Source organism: Taeniopygia guttata, chromosome 2, assembly GCF_048771995.1.
Source record: "Taeniopygia guttata chromosome 2, bTaeGut7.mat, whole genome shotgun sequence".
Lineage (NCBI taxonomy): Eukaryota > Metazoa > Chordata > Aves > Passeriformes > Estrildidae > Taeniopygia > Taeniopygia guttata.
Genome location: NC_133026.1, coordinates 138,813,023 through 138,831,653, shown reverse-complemented (window position 1 = coordinate 138,831,653; position 18,631 = coordinate 138,813,023). Strand labels below are relative to the sequence as shown.

Below are 18,631 nucleotides of genomic sequence, written 5' to 3'. Positions count from 1 at the left end.
AACAATATCCCATGATGGAAACTGCCAGATAATGTTAACTCTAAACAACACTTTGTCTTACCTGAAGTGATGCATTTTCTAAAAGGTTAAAAAAATCTTTCTACATCTACTGTCCCAAACAAATGACAGCATTTTATTTGGAGTTTTTTTAGCCTAATGTTTAAAACTGGCTACATGGTAGGATCCTGATCTCTGAAACAGAAGAATCCTTGGCTTGGAGAAAAGTCACATGACATTTTAATGACATGGAACACTCCTGACTAGACATAGCACATATGACTTTCTGACTTTTGGTTGGCGCACTTTATTCCTTTTGCTCTGCTTTTTTCATAGGACTTAAAAAAAAAAAAAAAATTTTTTTTTTTTTTTTTTTTTTTTTTTTTTTTTTTTGCAGAGGTCTACCATCTAACTGTCTGGCAAAAAAGAATCACTTAGGCTGAGTTCCAGAATCACATATTTCCCTGCCTTGGCAGTGATTTTTCTGCTTGATTTTAAGCTTCCTCTTGCCTGGCACTATGCTATTCAAAACATGGTTAATCCTAAATGTAATATATAGAAGTACATTATTTTACTACTGGGTTAAGCCTTAGCAATTCCTGATCCATATATCTTTTGAACTATAGTAACACACATCCTTCCAGTCAAATAATTTTCAAACATTTTTCATTTTACTGTGAAATGTGGTCAAACTACTCAATTTAAGTGACACTTTTATGTGAATTATCCTATTTTTTAGAGAACACAAACTGGAAGCTAAAATGTGGAAATGAAACTTTAATCCATACTTGTTTAATAACCTATATTCAAATAGGAGGACAGAATATTTTCTCCTTGTTCAAGATGCAGCTCTTAAGTGAATTTCCTCCTGAATTTCTTTCCAGCTTTTTTTTTTTTTTTTTTTTTTTGAAGAACAGTTCTTGCAGAAAGACTACCCTCTGAGCTGTCAGGAGGATTAATGTCTCCTAGGACCGCCTATCTGAAGGCCTTATGTGCAAGTCAATTTTGTTGTTAAATATGCACCGCATGTGTTTTGTGTACTTTAACACCAAAAACATTTTCCTTTAATTTCTTCCCTGTCTCTTTCATTTCAAAACATGCCCTTGGAACATCCAGGATACAGTATGAGCTGAGAAATATGCAGTTCAAACTTTTCACAAGAGACCCTCATCTCAAACTCACTCAGCAAGCAGCCCTAAGATACCAATCATATTTATCTAGTCTTAACAGAAAAAAACCATGACCATTCAACAAATCTCCCAGTCAGGATTCTTGTTAAAACAAACCCATAATGGGCCATTGCAAAGCCTTTCTAAATTGATAAAAATCAGCCTTGGGATGCAAGATTGGGTTCTCAGAATTTGGTAGGCCTGTATCTCCACTGTCTGGTCTGACTCATTGTCTGAGTTTCCACAAGCCAATAAAGAGAAAGGAGATTTATTCCATCTAAGATACTACACTAACATAGAGGGGAAGTTACATAACTGTCTTCTACAATAGACTATCTAGTTCCACTGGTTACACAAGGAACTTAGACACACACTTAATACCTACACAGCAAACTCTTAATGAGTGCCATCAAAATGACACCACTAAGCAAATGTAAAAGTTGTAATGGTGTAAATTTCATCATTCACTGAAAATTTTTTAAAAAAATTAAATTCAACTTTCCACAAAGGCAGGTTATTTCATTATTTCTTCCCTTCACAGCTCTTGGATACCTCTCTGCCTTTAAGAACTCTCAGAAAAACCTGTACTTCCAGTTCTACTTTCCAATAAATATTTTCCTTTGGTAGGGCTTTTAAGACAGAAAAGTCCTCTTTCATCACATACTACACAAGTGGTATTGTCATGTTCCATATCTTTAATTGATAAGAATTCTGTAAACTGAGCATTTCAGAAACATAAACTCCAAGCTATATTTAATACACATCTGCTAGAATAGACAGAGAGGTTATTAAAAATTTGCAAATAAATGGCACTACCAATGAGGTATCTAATGCTACAGACAGATAAAAGGGTTCCAGGTCTAAAGAATACCCCAACTGCTTCAGCATAATCCTTCTTTACACAATTCATAGCATCTTCATTATAAACTGAATATAATTTTATCTCTTTACCAGCACTTGAAAGTGTAATTTAACCTTACTAGTTATACAATGGCAGCAGATTCACAGTTTTGAAATAAAGGTGGCCAGTGGACTATTTGGTACAGTTCACTAAAAAGCTGAATAAAACCTTACCGGTGGTCCAGGAGGTCCAAGGGGACCCTTATTGGCTTCTGAACAGGAACAAGCATGAGGAAGGGCAGGACAATTTTCCTCATCTCTCTATGAAAAGGTTAAGATAGGAGAAGAATGATGTGCAGAACTTCAAATGCTAGGTATTTTATCAGTCTAAGATGTAGTATTTAGCACAGTCTAAGACACAGCACTGAAAAGCACCCACTTGATTTAGAAAAATACGTCTAATTGAATTTCAATAGGACAAGTAATCTAAGCAGTGATGGGCTTTTTCAAAAACTTTTAAGCATCCATTCCCAATAAAACATTTGTCTCAACAAAGCAGAAAATAAAAGGCAAATTCTACAGTTATTGAAAGAGGTTTCTTACCAAGCCAGGAAGTTCACAGCATTTGTCTCGATTGGCCCATGAGGTAGCACAAATAATGTCAAACATCTGTAACTGCAGCTGTTTCAAAACAAGGGTGATGTACAACATGACTATTAAATGTAAGATCAGTGCAAAATGGAACCATCAGCAAGCAAAGCCAACTTGATTCAAGCACTCAGATTAGACAAAGTCTTTTGACTTTGAGCAGTAAGCCACAAATAGCACACTTAAATGGTGAATCCACTGCTTCGACCCAATGTATGTCCGACCAAATCATCTGAACTATCAGACATTACATGAATTGAGCAAAGCTGTTCAAGGTTAAATGCTGCATGCATTTGTTGAATTTTCCCCCACTCCTTTCTTAAATTCCTTACTTTGCCCAATGGTGTCTTCCAGTATCTTTTTATCGCAAAAAGGACATCAAGAGTCAGGCAAAAGAGAGTTTAGCTTCTCTGAATAATTCCTCTTGACCTTCTGGTCTGCTGTTCATATTTTATCTGGGACAAGGTCTTCTGTAGACTATTACTTATACTGGAGCTGAGCCACAAATAATATTTCTCATTTTTTCCAGTTTAATTTTACTTTAGAATATGCCCTCTCTTATCCGTATTATCCCCCGGCAATGATAGCTTAAGAATAGGGAAAAGTTTGGTCACCACGTGACAACTTTGGGCAGAAAAGAAAATTCCCATCACAGGTCTGGGAACGTGATTTGGACAAGAATTTAACCTGCAAGAATACACACATTTGCTGAAAATAGTGGCTGCTAGATACTCAGAAACAATATACTAAATACGACTCAATGGTAAAACCAATTATCTCCTTTACAGCCCTCACTGAACAAAGGGGTCTACAGAGATCAAGCTTTCTTCTGTTACTATTTCTATTCTTTTTCCATGCCTTGTTTATGTGCATACTGAATACAGAATGGTATGGAACAGAACATCCCATTAAATTAACCCCACATGTTAAAAAATTCGAGGAACTGCTAGAGACAGAATGCTGGGTTTGTTCCCGTTATTTTCAGTGACATTATTTTAAGATCAGAACAGAGGAATGAATTTTAAAATTTTCCTATAACTGCATTGCTTCTAAAGCTGTTAAAATGAACTACATATGTGCACTTTTGGTTTTGCCTCATTTTTTTCCTTATAAAATCAAATATTATATTTTTTAAAAAGGCACCTTTCATATAAATAGACATTCTCCTCACCTGCCAGGAGATTAGCTGGTTTGTAGATTTGCTGTACCACAGATGCAGGCACAATGAGCTGGCACCATGCAAAACACCTCAGACAGCTGAAGTGCAGCATGAAGGCAGCATTTGGACTCTCAGTTTGGCTCCATGGAGATCCACCCTGACTCCAGCAAGTCTGTGTCCATGTCTGTGTCAAATGGAAGCTGGCTCCACGTGGAGCCACTTAGTCTCCCTCTTTGCTGCACATCCCTAAGCTCCTAACTCCAGGATGCCTCACTAGTGCAGCAGCAGATAAAAGTGCAGGCACACACTGCTCTGGGATACAGAATACCTGGGCATTTGCACGATTCTCTCTTAAGCAAATCAGCTGTCCCAGAAATGGGGTGCAGCAACACCCCATTTGTTCTGTAGAGTTCTTAGGTCCAGAAGTTAAATTGTATTGTCATTTTGTTCCATAACCCAGTCCATCCTGAGCTATTCTATTATCCTGAACAATGGCAGAATAACAAAATTTATTGAGAGGTGTGTACATGCAATCATTGTATCTGGACTAGGCAATCTGGACATCCATAGAAATAAAGTATGTTGGTGTAAATTAAAGAGCAAACAGTCATTTTCTGAAATGCTGTATTCACCAACCAAATGTTGGATGATTCAGTATTCTTTTTTAAAAACATTATGTGGATTGCTCTGACTCAAGCTAAAATCCAAAACAAAGCTTCCTTTGCTACTCTTAAACATTTATTCATAAGTCTATGCATTCATAATGATTTTGATTTCTAAATATCCAGCCCCACAAGCAGAATCAGTAAGGTGGAAAAGTCTTCATCTAACCAGGTTACAGCTCTGCAAATGTTTCTCAACAGACCACCTTAGACAATACTATTAACAGCACATATACATGCAAGCAAATAAGGTTCAAAGAGGAAGAAACATCAATAAAGAGAAGGTCTGTGAATTGTAGATAATGTTTTAAAGTTGGGCTTTTCATTAAATCCCAGTGAAGGAATAGAAAACATTACCTGCTGCAAGTCCCAGTCAGGTTTCATTGCTCTGGCTACAATCTAATCCTGAGATGACTCATTCAGGAGTGTTAAAAGGGTTAGGCACCTTGAGCCTAATCCCCTTTTTGATCTATCTGTCTATCCATCCAACCATCCATCCATCCATCCATCCATCCATCCATCCATCTTTGCTTGTTCATTTTACCATTGCACACTGCATATATTGATGGGAAAGAAAACTCTGGTACAATTATATTTCCTCAAAATTGAAATGTCTGGCAAACTCAAATGACTGCTCTGTATTGATTTATTTTAAAAATACACTAAAAACATTCCAAGAATGTTAAACTGTCCCATGTGAATACAATTAGAGCAAAACATCCACAATTGTGTTCCAAAGTAACTGCCTGCTTACTTTTATTTTATGTAATAAGCATCTCTAAAACTAAGATATTTATTAATCTAGTAGCTCTTCTGAGAACTTCTATCCTGCCCCCTACTAGATTCCTTTGATGTCCTCCAAATCTTGGAGTAGGAAACCAACTCATTCATGTTTTAAATGTGACTATTTAAAGAAGTACTGCACCATATACATAAATTGTGCAGAATGGAAACTCCAGAGGATGGTATTTGGGTGCTTTCTTGATTTGTTTCTAATTCAGTATATATTATAATACTAGAAGACAGCTTAACCCTACTGAAGAATTTTCATCTTCATCTACACATTTCTAATCATACATCAGCTTTACAGTTCATTTGAACAAAATCAAATTTTTTAGTAAGTGGGCAGTCTGATTTTTTTTTTATAGATTCCTATGTTCCAACAAAAGACACATTTCTTTCCACTTCTTTACAAAGGCTTCTCTAATTCTAAGATTTCCTAAGTCTGTCTTTTTCTGTTTCTTTTGGAATGTGTCTACAAAGGTTCCTCTGTGTAATTGTCTTTTCAGGCTTCATATAATTATTATCCATCAATTTGAGTCCTAAAAGCTCTTTCTTTTCATACAGAGACTTATTCTGAGGGCTTATTTTTTACTAAACAAGAGTATTTTCATATATTAACAAGTAAATACATATTTGAAACCTCATTCTTATTCAAGTCAATCCTTGGTTCAAGGTTCACATTCTCTGCTAAACTCATTCTAGGGTCAAGAAAGTTCAAGGAAAATTAGCAAACACTACTACGCACAAATAAGTCAAAGCCCCCCAAACAAAACAAAACTGAAAGACATGCATTGGCTGTCATGCAGAAAGAATAATCAGTTACTGCTTCTAGGAGAATAATTTCAGATGAATGAATGAGCACTTAAACTGGGGGAGAGGGGAGACCCCTCACACTTAAAATGTCTTACATTATAAAAGAGCTAGGTATACTAAGATGGGAGCTTTTGGAGACAGCACATGCCAAACCAGTTCAATTTTTTAATGAACAAACAGTGAATTAAGGGGCAAACAAAGAATCAGAGGGAATAAGAGACATGGAGAATAATTACAGAAGATTTTAAAAATCAAAGTTTAAATCATTCCAGGCAAAGGAGTTATACATGATATTACTCTTTGTAATTATTTTTGGAACACAAGTAATATCTGAATGTATCAACTGTATTTACATATGTTTTTGAGAATAACATTTCAACAAAATTTATTTTATTATTTCATTGATTAAAATAATAAAAAATGGATTTTTCCCAAGTTGACAACTACTACAGGCTTTTGCGGAATTTCTGAAATGCCAGAACTTTACTATTTAAAATATCAAATCACTTGGCTTCAAGTTAAAACTGACTGCAAAGTTCCCAAACAGTCGATTTTTAGGATACTTTAAATGTTAGAAAGAGTTTTTACTGTTCCACTCACCGGTGCAGAATTGTCTCTTGGTCCCCTGGATCTCACCATCCTCCCCAACACTTCTATGCCATCAGAACTAATATTCCCTGCTGCATTAATGGTCTTCTCACCCACTTCCTTGCAGTCAATAATTATCTTGGCCGTGGTCTTGCTGATAACAACATGCAACTGAGCAAAAGAGAAGATGCTTTAATGTACAAAGGAGATAGAGATATATGTGCTCTTTCCTTGGGAAAAAGGGGGCGTTTTTTGAAATGAGCTCCTAACTCCATGTTTGCTAATGAAACTCAAAGAACACTCCAAAGCAAATAACCCAGATAACCTCTAGAGGTCCCTTCCGACCTGAATTATTCTATGATTGTAAACTGTTGAATTAATTTGGTTTATTTTTCTACTTGTGGAACATCTGCAAAGAAATTTGCAACTTACATGATTTATTCAATAAATAAATAATTTGTCCCAACAGAAGATCTGCACAATGTTCATTTACAACTCAGATCTCACAGAACCTTGATTTATGTGGTTTTTCCTTGTACAGGGCATTGGATTTCACCATTACAGCCAGCAACTTGCAGAAGCCAAAACTAAGCAGTAAAATTTAGTTTGTAAATTATACATTGACAGCAAATGCTGTCATAGTGAAGTTTTTACACTGAAAAAAATCTAATTACATCAAATGCAGTTCAAAAAGCAGAGCACAACAACTAAATTCTTTCCTTCTGCCTTGATCACATTCTGTTGTCCCTCAATGATGCAGCAGAGACACTCCCAGTAGGGAGGACTAGCTACAACTGTCCTGTCATAAGCAAACTCTCAGGGTGTTTGTTTGTTTGTTTTGTTTAGGAAAGATCCAAACATCAGGAAAAAAGATCAACGGCAAAACTACCCTCTAGAACAAATAGGTGCTGCAATCCCAGCATTGCTTCACCTGCTTTCAGAAAGAATGTTAAAAGTTCTCAAATAACAAAAGAAAGTTCAACATGGCATAACACTTAAAACATATTTTAAAATTACAACTGATTAAAAAATGATTTTTCTTTTCTGGACATTTTATTTTGAATGACACCACCAATCAAAATCTTAAAAGGAAAAGTTGATTTATTTCTAAATTACTTTTCAAGATACGTATTTTTGAATGAACTCTCAAATACAGGCAAGAAGTACGAGATGAAAATTTAACACATCAGCTTTGTGATAAAAATTATGATTTGTTTAATGTTAAGCTAATACTGCAAAGAGACATATGACAGTAAGGTAGGTGGTGCAAAATGAACTTTTTTTTCTGGCAGTAACTGACTTCATGAAACATGATTTTGAAACATGAAAAACTCACAAGTTTTTATTCAGAGTGCTTTTTCTCCCTATTGTCATTACTAACCTTATGAAAACTCCCATAAAATATCTTCCTTATTTCAGGGCCTTCAAATGTTACAGTTTGAAAATCTCCTTTGTAGTCATAGTTAAAGAAAGTGAGAGTTTTTCCACCATCTGTGTGAGATCAAAATGAAGGGCTCTGTGTTAAAGAAAAGTCCTGATACAATATTTGAAAGAGTCAATTTGCATTTAACAAAGCAGACCAAAGATGACAGCTCAAATATTAGTGAAACACATTCATAAACAATACACTGACCTGGAAGTAACAAGTTATATCAGAGAAATGCTCCATCCTTATCTGACAGGAAGGATGGACCAGCAGTTCTGAGTCTACCTCACCCATGTCTACCTGGTTCTACTCTCTCATTCATTCTCTGTGAGAGTTGGACAAGAAAAACTCTTCCTCAAGCTGGCTTAATATCTAATTCCCACCTATTTCAAGGTGACAAACTGGCAGCTATCAAGAACAGGTATCACAGTAGCTTCATCTTCTCAACAGTAAAACCTTGTAAATTTTAATCCCCGTTTCACAACTGTGAAAGTAAAACCAAGCAGAAATGAAGAGCCATCAAGAGTCCATGTCCATGGTCCTAACTCTGCTTTTCACCAGACTGCATTTCCTCTACTTATGCTCCCAGTCCCACTGGCTTATATCAAGACAGATTTGATCAGAATCAGATTCAAAGCACTGGAAATCTTAAAAGCAGATGAGTACCTCACATCAAATTGCATCTAGTATAGATCCTTGGAATCCAGCTTGAAGCAGTTAACTCAAAATTTGACTCTAACTTCAAATTAAACTCAGTTAGATTGAATCTAAAACCCATGCATTAGAGATTACTCCCTGCCAGATTCAGGTGGTTTTTATGGCAGCAGATTGAAACACTGGCAATAATAAAACTAGACACAGAATTAAGCATTTGTACAGTTAAAATAATAAACGAAATACAAACCACATACTATCTAAAATAACTCCAACCAGTGGTTCATAGGCTTCATTTAAAATCTCCCACAGAGCAAAGGGCTCCTGAGGTGTGTCCGGCAGTATCCGAAAGAGAAACGTGATGGTGTAATCAGAAGGGAGACCTTCAGGATGCAAATACCTATAAGAGAAATAATAGCTTTGAAAACAATGCTAAATCTGGTGATTTACTCATCAGAATTTCGTTCTACATGCTTCCTATTAGTCAATATATTTCCTTATAAAGCAAGAATGAAAAGTGGTATGTAGCTATAAAATCTACTCAGCTTGATAACTCTAAAAGAATGCTTATGAAGAAAGTAGAAGTTATTGTCTCCCTTGAAATTTACAAAATTGACCTTAAAATTTAACTTGTTTTTAATTTGAAGATAAAATCAGAGGTCAGTTGGAAGTAAAGCCAAAATTAATTATATTTAAAGCTTTTAACAAACAATCAACACCTTTGAAATTGTCTGATTTAGGAGACAATGGAAATTGCTTGGAAGGCCAGTCTCAATAGACATGTCCTTTGTCATTAAACCATTACAAACGGATTAAAATTAGGAGTGACAGACTGTTATAGGAAGCTTTATAAAATATAGAGAATGGAGTTTATACATTTCAAAGCCAATACAAAAGAATGTGAAGTCAGAACAGATCACATACTGAAATGCAATCTGGTTCCCAATACTTTATGCAGAAGAGAGAAGTTTATGATATTAAAGAAGTACTTTATGTCATTTCCAAAAATTCATTATTTCTTACTTCAAGTTTAATTTAATGCTTTGTTATCAAATCCCAAAGTGAAACATTTGGACATGTGTCTGAGACAACTGTGTGTTAAATTTTAATTAGTCTGATTCCTTAAAATTGTAGTAAGGGGATCTGAAAGAACAATTTATTTTCCCCAAATATGACCCATTCCTTTTTTGGTGTTTCTGTCACATTGTATGAATCATGCTGAAAAAAGAGTAAACATGATCTATCATCAATGTATTCTGCACAGTGTCAGTAGATGATCAAATGTGATGCTACACTGCCCATTTCCCATAGCGAAAGAAGGGGAGCTCAACAGATAAAAGAAAAAGACCTTTACAGTGTGTCATTGTACAAGAATGAAAGCCAATTCAATAAGCAGGGTGGGTTAAATGCAAAGTTTGGGGATACAGAGCTCAAAAAGAAGAATAAAATTAATGGCATTCAGTGCACAGATGAAGTGACAAAGCTAAGTGGTATTTTTCAGACGTACCTGTGGATCATCAAGAGAAAGGTGTTCTCTGAACCATGAAAAGGAGTGAAAGTCTAATGAAGCAGTAAGACTGGGCTGGGGTGGCAGCTAGAGAATAGCATATAAAGGCAGCAGATCAAATTAGAAAGAAGCAGAAAGGGAAAAATGTAAAAAGAAGTGAGAAATAGTAATCCCTCGACATTTCAGTCCATCAAGACCCAGGAGGAAACAAAACAAGGAGAATGTGAAACAGCACCAAGAAGTACAGTTCCAAATGAGACACAACAGGACAATTACATACTCTGATGACTAATATAAATCTTCAATTCCCCTTATTGTTTTTCTTTCTTAATTATCCTAGATAAAGCATATTTTTCATTAGCCTTCCCACATGTAATCCATCAGAGCTACTGCTTCTCTCTAGTGCCACTTAAAATGCAGTGGGGGTCTGGACTGAAAGGAACCCAACACAACACAGACACTGTTTATAGAGGAGCAGGGTTTCCATCACTTCCTCTCTGAGGAATGACTGTAAAAGTTCGGTCAGGGGATTCTTCATGGCCTCCTCCACAACCCTCCCAAGACCCAGTCCCTGTGACTGGAAGATGTCCTGCCTCCCAGGAAGGGCCTAGGTGGGTTCACACAGACTCACTTCAATGTGAGGGTGTGAATCCTCCTCTGTAACCAATGGCTGGACATAGATTGCAGGGGAAGCCACTGAGGACAGCTGAAGCAGGTCAGGCTCTTATTCTGACCCTTGTTTCAAGGACATGCTGAACTCCATGAGACTTCAACCTGCATTCCAGAGGCACCTTTCACAAAATGCTGCAGACTGGAATCTGCCCAGACATGTGCCTGCACGAAATTGCCAGGTGTTACACAGACACAAGCCTGAAACAGGCTCGTAGGAAAACCAAAATAGCCAGTGGGCTTACCTACTTTTACCTACAATTGTTATTTTTGAATTAAACTGATTGAAGGGTCAGAGCACCAAACAGTTTTTCTATTCATCAGTATATTGCAGATATACATTAGCACCTCTGCTCTTCTGACTTAAAAATACTAGTCTCTGAAATGAATAGTTGCCTGCACTAGAAAATTATCTTAATGTGTTTTTTGAGTATTTATATGTGAATACATACTTGGTAGGCTGGGATACCAGAGCATCCTTGTGCAGTCTGTAACATGGGAAAACATTAAATGTACCAGGTTCCATGGAAACCCCTTCCACAGCTGAAAACTCCTTTTCAACCAAACCAAACATTTCCATCATTTTGAATCCTGAAAGATATCAAAAGGTATATTTTATTAATTTAAATTAATACTGCATTAAAGGATACAAAAAAAGACAACTCCAATTGTATCTAAGAGCTTCATTGCCAGTTAGCATGAAGGGAAATGTATCGCCTAATACTGTGAAAATAATTCCATAAACCAGAAACAAAAATGAACACAAAAATACTGTACCTGCAAAATTATTGCCATCTTTAACTACCAGTGGGCAGGCTGGAAAGGAAAAAAATATATATTTAAGAATACAAGAGATGTCCCACTGAGTCAGTACAATCATGCACTTTGACTTAAACTCAGCACTCTACCCACAAGAGCAGGGAAAAAAGGAGAGGTTGGGTAGGAAGGACAGGCAAACCTGGCCACTTTCTACCCCATTCTGTCAATGCTTCTCAGGATCCTCAAGGGTTGTAGCAAAGCTATTAAGGGGTGCTCCCTGTGTGCTCCATGTAATATATTTTTATGGATTTCTTGTCTGTTAATTTGTCTAATCCTCCCTATAAACCTGCCTTCACAACATCTTCAGCAATTTGAAATTTGTTGGAAAAAAAGCAACAAATTCGTTGCCTGTTGCCTAAAATAAAGTATGTTTTATATAGGGATTTAACCAAGTGTTCCCTAATTCTCTGTTTATGAGCTTCTCCAGCCTAACTCATCTTAAGTTCAAGTACTGCAGCTGACCTTTTCAAACTCCACTACAGTTTCCATGAGCAAGAGAAACCAGAACAATCCCTAAGATGTGTGCTCACATTTTAAATAGCTGTAAATCTGATTTATACATTTCTTTTGGCAGGGAAGAAAGGTCACTAATATATTTCAGGAAAGGTGCCCTGGGAAATCAACAAGCCCAAAGCAGCATGTCAACCACATATGGCACCCCAGGATACTCACATTTTAAGATCACTTTTAGACTACAAGCACAATTGACCAATATATGATACTGTTGACAACTGTCAATATTTAACATTCTCTCTACCAGTGGAAGTAGAGCTCATGGTCAAAATCTCAGAACTGGTGGCTCACAAACAACATTATTTTTACTTATCAGCTCTGACAATTCAGAGTCTCATAACTCACAGCCCTGTGCACAAGGACGCCTTACAATCACAAATGGTTCACATCAACTACACAGTGCCTCCTTCCTGGCTTATACACAAGGAAATATATTGTGAGCACACACCTAAAAGCATGTGAATTTCTGACCAATAATCATTAAGTGTTGCTCTGGAATGTCTATTCCTTATTTTTCATAGAGAGGCAGAAGTATGGCTTTCTCACAGATCTCAGAATTTGTGTGTGTTTTATGCTTTTGCTTAGGCTACAACTCATCTACTTCATAACAAAAATGTTAATGATTTGATCTCTATTAATAAATTAACCATGTGACTTGAATAAGTCACAGTATTCTTTAACTTTAACCCCCAGTAGCCTAGAAAATAAAATTATCTTCAATGATTCTGAAACGTCAACAACAGTTGAAATGAGTTTTTGACAACCAGTGACTGTATTCTAGCTTTACAGAAACAACCATTAATTATTTTGAAGTCACAACACCTTCATTTCTTTAATCTTCTGTGGAAATAACATTATAAAGTCAGCAGTAAATTATATTAAAAAGATCAAGAATTTGTCTTAATAGAAAATTAATAGTCACAATCTCCCCAGTATTTAGCAGTTATTTTAGAAACAAACATAAAATGGCTAACTTGCTGATGCAGTTTCACAAACAAAAGTGATCAGTTCATCTTCAATCTTTGTAAAGGCATCAAAGTCATCCACGAAGAAGACATGTCTTTCACTGGGCTTGCTGCCAATATTAACTAATTCTGAATAGTCAGCATCAGCCACTCCAATAGCAAAAAAGGTAAAACCTGTAAAACAAAAAAGAACACTCCTGGGTGTCATTCATTTTGAGAGTGGAAATACAATACGAACACAACTGTATTTGCCCCGACTCCTTTCCTGATTAAACACCAACTTGGATATTTAATTACTACCCTATAGCATGAGAAAATTCACTTATGTAATCTAAAATAAAAGTAAAACATTCTCTGTGAAATATTTCTTCTGGCTATTTATGCTTAATTAGTTAAACTTGAAGCGTTTTCCTGAAGATATATGACTACTGAGTAGTTTAAAGTTTTAGCATACGTTTAAATACTTTTAAAATTTAATTTAATATTTAATTTTTTAATACTGTAATACAGTATTAATAATACTGTATTATACAAATATATCCATGTATCAAGTACAGAATAAATACAAAGTAGAGAAATTAATTTCCTGCAGGTTCTTTACAGCATTTTTCTGTGCCACGTGTTAGTACATATATTATTTCAAGGCACTGCTGCCTCATGAGTGAACACTGAAATAAATGCATTCTCATTTCATCAGCAATTTAACTGTGCCAGTTGCATCTGTTCTATATATTTAGTATGAATATTTTTCAAAATATGAGCCTGACTTAAAGGATTTAAATCAAATGGAAACTCTAGCCTACATGTTTCAGGAGCCATAAGATTTGAACATTTTCCTTTCTATAAGAGATGAAGGAAAAAACCTCTCTACATCAGGCTAAATACAGTTAAGTGATATACTGGATATAGCATGGCTCAGTCACAAATTTATTCCAGTCAAGCAATATTATCTTTAAGTTTGGATGAGAACCAGGGGCATTCATCACCTTCTGCAGAGCTTTCAGCATAATAAAACTTTGACTTAATACATTATAACAACATCTTCAAGTCTCATCCAAGATCAGCACTTCTGTGCCAGCCTCTGTCACAGATGCCCATCAGTGCCTGCTCCAACCTATCTGCAGCCTCATTGTGCAGCACACTCCAGGGGAAATGGGAGAGGGAAAGTCGTGTGCCACATCCCAGCAAGTGAACCCCTACAAAGTACCATCTGCTCTGGAGGCCATTCCCAGTCCAGGAGCTAATAATGCAACAAGACTTACCTGAGAGATGAACATTTTCTGTTCAGCTTAGACACAAACTCCAATTTATTCACAAATACACAGTTTTCTTAACTGCTACTTAAAACAGGTCATGCAAGCCCAGTGTTTTGTCATATGCTTTATTGATGAAGCCCCTACACTCAGCACCTAGCAACAAAACAAGGAGGCAGCCAAGCTGGACAATTACGTTGGGTTTCAGAAATCAGTGAGCTATACTGGAAACTTCATGGCTGTCAAAGCTAAAAGCAAATAAAAGCCACAAATGTAATTTCTCTTCAGGTCACCTCACATTAAAAGGAAGATAGTTTTTTTCTTCCATTCTTTATTTTTGTGCCAGGTGGCACATTGTGTCCTTTCAGTTTTGGTACAAACTTCTACAACACTTAGACTCACAACATGGTGTGGCTGCTTAAAGCTCTAAAATTGAAGCTTTAAAAAAATGCCTAGAGGTAATTAGTGTAATACAAGAACAGGTCAGGAACAGTGTAAGAATTTTCAATGGACCTTTTGTGTAGAAAACAAAATAGTTCAATTTGCGCATAACCACTAGACTACACTTTATAGATGACAATCCAAATTCTCAGGATCATACTCCCCAACATCTTCATTCTGGGAACAATTCCATTAACTACTACATGATTTTAGCACTGCTGCCAAAATGAAAAATAATTCCATTAATCACCAAAAATATCCAGAGTCTAACCATATCCTAGTGATATTCTGTGTTTCTCAGCAACTGCTGTTTTCTTTAAAACTGAAAATCTGGAGCAAAGGCTATCCTTACCTTATGCCCTCACTTACTTAGGCAATTAATGAGAAAAAAAGAGCATGTGAGTTGTTTTTAAAACCACACAATTTACCGTCTAGTTGCATTTCTCTGGAGACTTTGTTCACATCATCCTGTGATCGCCCATCAGTGATGACAACCAAAACCTTTGGAATGCCCCTCCTCATGCCTGCCTCTCCTGTAAATAAGAATTCTCGTGCATGTTTAATGGCTTTGCCTGCAACACAAAAATTGACATTGACTGTGATATAAATCCAGTTTCTATTGGCTACTTATATCACATTAGACATATATAAAAGCAGAAATCTGTTGCGTCCTGAGAAGTCTGTCAGTTTGTTCATTCATTGACAAATTCATATTTGTCAAAATCAAGATTTAGAAAAGTTTGGTTCTGACTATAATGTTTCAAGTTCTGATGGCTTCGGCCCTCCATTTTTCAATCTGGAAGGGAAGATCACAAACATGATTTGTGTGGGTGTCCTGGGTTCAGCTGGGATCAGCCTGATTTCCCTCCTAATTGCTGGTACAGTGCTGAGGTTTGGACTCCATATGAGGCTAATGTTGATGATGATGTTTTGGTTGTTGCTAAGCTGTGCTTATCCTGAGTCAAGGACTTTTCAGTGTCTCACTCTCTGCCCCTGAGCAGCTGCACAATAGGACCGGAGGAGAGTATACAGAGGACAGCTGACCCAAACTGGCCAAAGGGATACTCCATACTATAGAACATCCTGCCCAGTATATAAACTTGGGGAGTTGGCCAGGAGGGGCCAATCCCTGCTCTGGAATGGGCTGGGCATCAGTCAGCAGGTGATGAACAACTGTACTGAGCATCATCTGTTTTTCCTGGGGTTTCTCTTACCCTTTTAATTACTATTACTATCATTGTATTTTACTTTATTTCAATCCTGAAACTGTTGTCTCAGCCCACAGGTTTTACCCTTTCCTGATTCTGCTCCCCATCCCACCAGGGATGGGCAGTGAGTGAGCACTGTGTGGTATTTAGCTGCTGGCTGGGTTAGAGATAACAAAACTTTCCTTTTCTGGATTGTAGGGCACTGTCTACATTAATGTAGACTGAGAATGTCATTGTAGTAAATAGAAAATTATTTTGATAATGCTGAAACTGGATGCAATACAACAGCTGCAAGATATTTCTGCCCAGTCTGAAAATAATAAAACATAGGGTTTCCAACAAAAACAGATTTTAACCCTTTCAACCCTCATCTATAATTTCTTTATGTCAGAAAGCCATTTTAAGGGATTAATTAAAATGCAACCTTAACAAACATCCTTCCCCATCCCAATCTGAAACATCCCACAGATGCTTAACTGTCCTGGCTTATACCCAAACAGACTCTACTATCTCCAGTTTTCTACATGCTCTGCAAGCTCCATCCCTCCCTCCCACCGTTACCGCTTTTCTGCTCACTTGGCAAGCTGATTTCATATTACTCCCCATTCCAGCTTCCACTACCCCCAAATTAATCTGCTTTAGCCCTCCTGCCCTTCTCCCTGCCTCCCTGATCCTTGTTATCACTGTTGGTCAGTGGGGTGAATATGGAGCAGTAGGGGCTGAAGTGTGTAAACTACAGATTACAAAGACTTTCTAATTTCAGAGTCCAGTCTTTTGTCTGCAGTGTGGAGACAGCATGTTATCACTGGTTTTGCAGTGATTAATTAAACCATTTAGCAAATGGGAAATAAATACTACTTAGAGAAGCAGGGAAAAAAAATCTGTGTTACAAGCACATCCTTTCTCACCTGTTTTTGTATTTCCTCCTTTGTATGCTATATGCTGAATAGCTTCAAGAAGAGTCTCTTTTGTTTTGTATGCATTCAATTTAAATTCTGTCCTGGGATCATCAGTAAACTGAATTATTGCCACCTGTGCACATAGGAGATGTTAATTACACAAGCACCACCCACTGTGCAAGCAAAAAGTAAGTGAATATGACCACTTAAAACAAGGATTTATCTTGTAACTTTGTTTCATCTTTAAATTGAAGCCAGACTTTTTTCCTCTTTAAGAAAGCTTTCACTTAACAAAGTTCAATTTTACTCTCTGCAACCTTGGCAACCATCTAACACTTTCTGGTTTCATTTTGCAGCAAACAGGATGAGAACAGTAATACCCACTTTGGCAGAAGCACCCTCAGTCAAGCCCCAAAAGCAAATCCTGGTTACAGCTGCTCACATGTGTGCAGTTATTCAACTCAGAACTGCTGGGACTTAATTCAGTCTCCATGAATTAATAACTGCACATAAGTGACTTAAGCTAGGGAGCAAGAATGAAGCAAGTAATAGAAATATTCAGGAATATATTTTGAAATATTGCCTCTGTCAAATATGACACTACTGAGTTAAGACCCTGTAGTACAATACTGTACACTAAACTCTCACAATTCACAAAGCATATATTGATCTTCATATTCCAGAAGTGGTGCCCCTGATTTAAAAGGAACTACTGTGTTTAAACTTGTGACAAAGTTTCTGAAGCACCATTAACTATATTCCAGAAAAATAGGTGTATCGCAAGAACAGTAAAACCTAAGTATTCTTCAGGGTTGCGCAAGTTAAAATTAATTTTCTGTGAGATCCCAAACCACATATTATACAGGCAACACTTAAAACAGTAATGTATTTGCCATTAATATATTCTGGAGCACGTCTCTAAACAAATACATAAATGGAACAATTGTTGCAAATTTTATTACGAGCACTGTAGATTCTGTAGAGTGAGTGACTTAAAATAACAAAACCTTTAATTTTCCTTATCAATGCCATTTTTAGTTTACTTATAAATAAACACTACAATGAGTATCAAAAACATTAACAAATTTAAATGTCATTAGAATTAGAGGAGACTGAAATGATACTTAGACCACATGCTACCAAAATTTATATTGAGCATTTTAACATATGGTGTGCATAAAAAGATATTGAAAAAAGATACTGACCTAGAGCAGTTTATATTTTCACTGAATTGTGAAATGATGCCAGTTATTTCTTGATTCATTTCACTTCTGGTCTAGTCTAAAACACCCTGTCAAGTCCATGCACCCTCCATCTCTGCACATGTTGATTACCTGTGTTCCATCAGGACCAATCTTATCCAAAGCTCCCACAGTGCTATAAAGGAAGTTAATTATCTTATTGAAATTGTCATCTCCAATACTCCATGACCCATCCACCAGGAATGCCAGATCAGCTTTGGCTGCTTTGCACACTGAGGAAGAAAGCAAGAATTTTGGAATTAGAGCAATGCCTCAACTCCTCATGAAAGCTCAAAAATCACTTAAGAAAATGCAACCATCACGAAAAGCCCTTGTTTAATGTTAGTTAATACATGTTAGCTCATAATGTTAGCTTT

General features: G+C 36.6%; 1 protein-coding gene across 5 annotated transcripts in view; it reads right to left on the bottom strand.

Moving 5' to 3' along the window:
- COL14A1 (collagen type XIV alpha 1 chain) overlaps positions 1–18,631 on the bottom strand; it is a 111,341-nt gene that overhangs the window by 25,183 nt on the left and 67,527 nt on the right. For 4 of the 5 annotated variants that reach the window (XM_030266617.4, XM_030266616.4, XM_072924967.1 and 1 more), the window contains exons 26-36: positions 18,348–18,487; positions 17,023–17,146; positions 15,335–15,478; positions 13,222–13,386; positions 11,693–11,731; positions 11,368–11,506; positions 8,997–9,139; positions 8,041–8,150; positions 6,672–6,830; positions 2,610–2,687; positions 2,241–2,327 (exon numbers count right to left, since the gene is read on the bottom strand). In XM_030266617.4, the coding sequence (XP_030122477.4) occupies positions 2,241–2,327; positions 2,610–2,687; positions 6,672–6,830; positions 8,041–8,150; positions 8,997–9,139; positions 11,368–11,506; positions 11,693–11,731; positions 13,222–13,386; positions 15,335–15,478; positions 17,023–17,146; positions 18,348–18,487 (1,328 nt within the window). Of the gene's footprint in view, positions 1–2,240; positions 2,328–2,609; positions 2,688–6,671; positions 6,831–8,040; positions 8,151–8,996; positions 9,140–10,246; positions 10,334–11,367; positions 11,507–11,692; positions 11,732–13,221; positions 13,387–15,334; positions 15,479–17,022; positions 17,147–18,347; positions 18,488–18,631 lie in introns of those variants that run through there. The other variant, XR_012054263.1, reaches the window with a different exon arrangement.